This window comes from Uloborus diversus, unplaced genomic scaffold (assembly GCF_026930045.1).
Source record: "Uloborus diversus isolate 005 unplaced genomic scaffold, Udiv.v.3.1 scaffold_822, whole genome shotgun sequence".
NCBI lineage: Eukaryota > Metazoa > Arthropoda > Arachnida > Araneae > Uloboridae > Uloborus > Uloborus diversus.
This window is the reverse complement of record NW_026559036.1, coordinates 2,356-7,772: the sequence shown is the minus strand read 5'-3', so window position 1 is coordinate 7,772 and position 5,417 is coordinate 2,356. Positions and strand designations below refer to the sequence as shown.

General features: G+C 32.3%; 1 protein-coding gene across 1 annotated transcript; it reads right to left on the bottom strand.

Annotated features, from left to right (window-relative positions):
• LOC129233939 (mediator of RNA polymerase II transcription subunit 8-like) lies at positions 1 to 5,137 on the bottom strand (the record flags this gene model as incomplete). The annotated part of the gene is made up of 4 exons (XM_054867858.1): positions 1 to 162; positions 1,454 to 1,609; positions 4,830 to 4,914; positions 4,997 to 5,137. Coding segments are annotated over 4 exons (459 nt in total), but the record flags the coding sequence as incomplete, so codon positions are not given.
• Positions 5,138 to 5,417: the final 280 nt, after the last annotated feature.

Sequence of the window (5,417 nt, the reverse complement as noted above, 5' to 3'; positions counted from 1 at the left end):
TATTAATTTAAAATATTTATTTTTCCATCAGTACTTACAAATGACATTAAATAAGCAAAACATCATACAAGTAATGAACAGTAAATCATCTGGCATATGGGTGCATACTTCCTGCTGATTTAATATTAGTTTTAATAACACTGGGTACTTTTCCTCCTGAAGCTAAAAGAAAATAAGTGTATTAATGATATGCAAATTAGAATAAAAATTTATGTAACAAACATCTTTTGTTTCGTGGATGTTAAATCTTTCAAAAAGGCAAAACTCTTTATTCATGTAATCATACTTCAAAACCAGAGAATGAGTATTTTTGCATGAGATAGAACATAGGAAAAAAAAGGAGGGGGTAAAAATTTGAGTTTGTTAAATTGCCTATCATATCTTGTACATCTCTAAATTTCTTAACTTATTTGTAGCGTTGACTACTAGGATGCATTGAAAAACTCTTTTTGATATCAAGTTTCCAACTGTGCAGAAAAGTTGCCTTGTGTCATTGTTAGTATATGTGTAAAAGTTGTTAATCTATGTTAATATCTTCAGTTACCTCTAGGGCGGTTCATAATGCAAAATTCGTTAATTTTAACGTTTAAAAAAAATTTTAATGCAAAATTTGAATCCTTAGTTTTAATAGTATGGGAAAGCAGCCGTACGTCATTGTTAATATTTGTGCGTCTCAGTTAATATCTTCAATTTCCTCTGAAGCCATTCATTATAAAGTTTCTTTAATTGATATTATTCTTTCAATAAATTTTAAAAAAATGGAATCTTTAGTTTGAATAGTGTTGCAATATGGTATCTTTAGAGAATGTGCTATTTTTTATGATGTGGGTCAATAATTTCAATTTCCTCTGGAGCCATTCATTTTATGAAGTTTCTTTAATTGTTATTATTTTTTCAATACATTTTTTAAAAAATGGAATCTTTAGTTTGAATAGCGTTGCAATATGGTATCTTTAGAGAATGTGCTAATTTTTTATGATGTGGGTCAATAATTTCAGTTACCTTTGGGGCTGTTAATTATTCAAAATTCATTAATTTTATCTTTTTTTTCAATATTTTTATTAAAATAAGAAATTGAAAGCAATATTGGCGAGCTAATCACAAAAGTCTTACCTGCAGCCGAGTTCGAATTGAGAAGTTCCCGTTTAAAGCATTGCGCCTCCATATATTTGATTTAGATGTAACTTTTTCAGAATTTTTTAAAAAATATTTCCCATTGACAAATGATCTTAAATCATTGTACTTAGGTGAAATAGGGGACAAATAGAACCACTTGGTGATTGCAACTCAGTTTTGACTGAAAGTGCGGATACGACTGTTGTGCTTAATGCGGCAGTATAGTTCTAATAGAAATAACTTGAAAAAAATCAATTCTTTAACCTACACTGTTGTTCTGTTTTGAGAGGTGGGGGGGCAACAGCACATCAAATGGTTCTTAAACTGCTAAACTTACCGGGTCGAGTGGGTTGCTGGGGCTGAGGTTGTGGATTTGTAGGCTGTCCTTTTGGAGAACCAGTGGGTGGTTTCAATCCCTTACCAACAGTGATGGCACAAATCAGAGCTCCAGTATCCGCTAAAGAAGAGGTCTGTTGTGCACTAGCTCTTTGACCTGAAGTAGTATAACCAGACACCAGAAAGAAAGAACAAAACAATTATTGTCTCCTTTAATGAAATAGATGATGAAGTACTATTCCCTAAAATCTGTTACTACTCTAGTACACGATATGTGGCTCGGATCACCAACTAATACAGTCTATTCGTGATAACTCGAATCTAAAAGGACCGACAAAAAACTACGACTTATCGGAAGTTCGACTTACCACTAGTTTGGGTTTTTGACATAAACCACCGAATATTTTAATTAATGTGTACATGTACAGACAAAATTGCAGAACTTATAAGTTTCTAAGCACAATATGCATCGTTTAATCAAAAAATATTGAGACGAAAAAATCAAAAGCCTTATCTTGATTTCAATACTGCTGAAACCTCTTGAATAGAGCTAGCTGATTCTACTATGAAGGTGCTCATCTTCATTCGTTTCAAATTCATGAATTCTACCGCTTTAGAAGTTTCTCTTTTTCTTTTAATATCATTGGCAGAGTATTTGCTTAGACACCTTTAATAGTAAAGTTATCTCACTCTGTCTTTCAAGAACTTATAAGCAAGTGATCGAACTAGAAAATGAAGGGGAATGCATCTAAACCTAGGTCAGCCTTTGAATAAAGTTACAGTTAGTTGACTTGACAGCTTAAAAGCAGATTCGTAGTCCAGCAACATGTCTAAGTGTAAACACAGTACAACAAAAGAAAACAAGCTAACTTATTCCGCACATGTTACTCCTTTATCGCACTTTGGTTCAACAGTTGGCTTCTTCCTTTAGAGGTCTATTGTGCAGGAATTGCAAGTGTAGGTGAATTAATTTTTCTCTCCCAATCATTTGTTTGTTTCTTTTTTTTTTTTTTTTTCGCTCTTTCAAAATAAATTTTGAGTCATCTTTGAAAAAACTTTGAGCTAAAGGAAGTTAACTTGGAGATATGAAGAATAATTAGCATGGAATTAAAGACAAAGGGGTCGGGACTTGATAAAAATTTCAAGTTATGGTAATATTTGAGTTATCGCGAATTGACTGTATTTAGTTTGTCCTTAGGGAGCAAAAGGACATTAAGTCTTATTTTTAAATTAATATTTGATGCAGTAATACCTATCGCTTTTTTTTTGTGAGTACAGTAGTTCTCCTAAAAAAAGGACACATCAAACAGCTACTAAACTGCTATGTACCCAAAGATTGATGAGGATAAATGTAGATATTAGTGATGTCTGCTCTAAAAGCCTATTTCTGAGGGACAAATTCAAAACAAAACACTTAAATGATGTTAAAATAGAAGAGAAAAGGAAATAGTTTTTATTCCAATTGATATTGCAGGTAATGATTTATAAAGAGTTAAAACACTTGTTTTGTTTACACATCATTTCTATCAAATAAGGAACAAAAATCATTTTGAACCCTCAGTACAGCCCAGGGTACCCCGTATTACCCCTACATGAGGTTGGATAGGGCCCTTTAGACTGCCCTGTTTTTGATTCAGGCCAGGAGCTAAGCAACTCCTGATCCAACACCCCCAAGATGTTGATTTGGAGTGAAAACTTGGAGGACTTTATGACCACAACAGATTTAATGTGCACCAGTCAGCATTCACATGCATGGAGGACGGTCGACGAGCTGGCCACCAACTTGCGCCTCTCCAGTTACAAGTGCAACACCTTACTGATCAGGCCATTACAGACTTTTTATTCCTTAATAAAGTGCTCACAATAAAGGAGAGGATAGCATGCAAATGCAGGGGGCGTGGGGTTACAAACCATACCTTTACAAAATTCTGGCAATAAAATCAAGCAAAATTACCAGCCATTTGAGCAAGGTTATTGGGCATGATTTATAACCACAGTAGAAATACATATTGCATGCTTCTCAAGCAAAAAGGGACAAAACAAACCAAATTCACTTAATTTGAAAAAAAAAAAAAAAAAAAAAACTTTGTGGGAAAAGGGGGATCAGCTGGGGAGACCTGCTTGGTTTTACTATGCTGCCTATCCTAATATATTACATACACATAAGTTTATAACCCCCCGCCCCAATCAACTAGAAGAAAATTCCTAAAACATGTTCTCGAGTTTCTCAACCTTTTTCAAGCAAGCCGGTGATATTTTTTTTTCTGCAAAAAAAAAAAAAAAAATAAATTAAAAAAAAATAATAATAATAATAATTGCAGACCACTAAAAACATGTGAAGGTTTTTCTGCTTTCCAGGCCAGAAAGGTTTTTTTTCTGTTTTCCTTTTTTTTGCAAATAAATAAATAAAAAGATTCGAGGACCATTAAATACTTGTAAAGTATTTGCAAACAAATGAGGATTTAGTATTTTTTTTCACAAAATATAATAAAAATAATGAATTAATAAATATATAAATAAAACATTACTTGGTATAAAAGAACTGTTACAAAAAATATTTAAATGTTAAGTGCAAGATAAGCAACTATTGTAATAATTATGTAAAACTAATCAACATTGCTGAAAAATCATAGAAAGTTACAAAAATTAATCACAAAATTCACATGAAAAGTGTCATGCAGGGTAGAATTTTTATTGTAGTGGTGTTTTCTATCTTTAAGTAAGGAAATTCTTTTAACAGGATGAGCAAAGATCTCTGAGGTCCGGTCAAATCTTTCTGCAGACCGGTGCCGGTTGAGAATTGCTGCTCCAGTAAATCCCCATCGAAGAATTCATCACAAGGGGAAAACCTGCTTTACAACATGAATTACAATGCAGTGCCTTTGTGTTTGAACCAACTGATATGATAATTTAAAAGAAAAAAAAAGAAGCTTTTTTTCTGGGAGAAAATAAGGTTGTTTTGATAGGATCGGATTTTATTTGGTACGATTATTTAATAGAGTAAATTAGAAGTATTTATTACCATTAAATTAATGGGAGGGCAATTATGAACCATCAAACTTGAAGCATTTGGGGAAATGGTTGTTTAATACAGGTAGTTGGTTAGAAATGGTCCATTTGCAAAGAGAAATTTTTGAATTAATCTTCACTAGATCACATCAGAAATCTGGCAATTTTGAGAAAATAAAAATTATGAACCATGGATATTGAAACAACCTCTAAAAAAGAGCAATACATATCCTCCATAATAATCAAACAATTTAAAACTGGACACGACTGATATATTTTATTAATCGTGCACTGCACCATCCTCAGTTTATTAGTAAAAGTATTTCAATACATGTTTGGCTTTCAAGTTAATCAAAAGTGAAACATACCTGAATCATTTTCCCAAGCATCTCTGTTGGCTTTAATTGTTTCCAATACATTATTAACAATTTTATTAATAGCTGTAATTTGTTTCTAAAAAGAAAACAAAAAAATAAGACAACAGCCCAATACAGATTCAATTAATGTCATATCATCAAAACATATTGCATCATACTTGAGCCATGTCCATTTGCATGTTGATGCTCTTGACTAAATGCTGCTGCTCGCGTGCTTCAACTTCTGGATCAGGCTTTGTTCGCAAGTAGTCCGGAACGATTTCATGATTGAATGCATGTACTCGGTTTTCAGTAAGTTTCTATGAAATACAGAAAATAAGGAATGAAATAATTAAATTGACATACATAGATTTCATGTGTTTTTGACACAAAACTAAATATTTCAAGGACTTAACTTGAATATTTTGACCAGAAAATCACACCCTCCCTTATTTTTTTTTCTGTCAATATACTAGTCATAGGCTTTTTAAGCCATATGTTTCAATATATTTTATGATTTCATTTACATATGGATCTTTAAATGCAATAAAGGCTGTCCGTAATTTTTGAAAGGGGAATATTATGTAGTAAGACAAATCA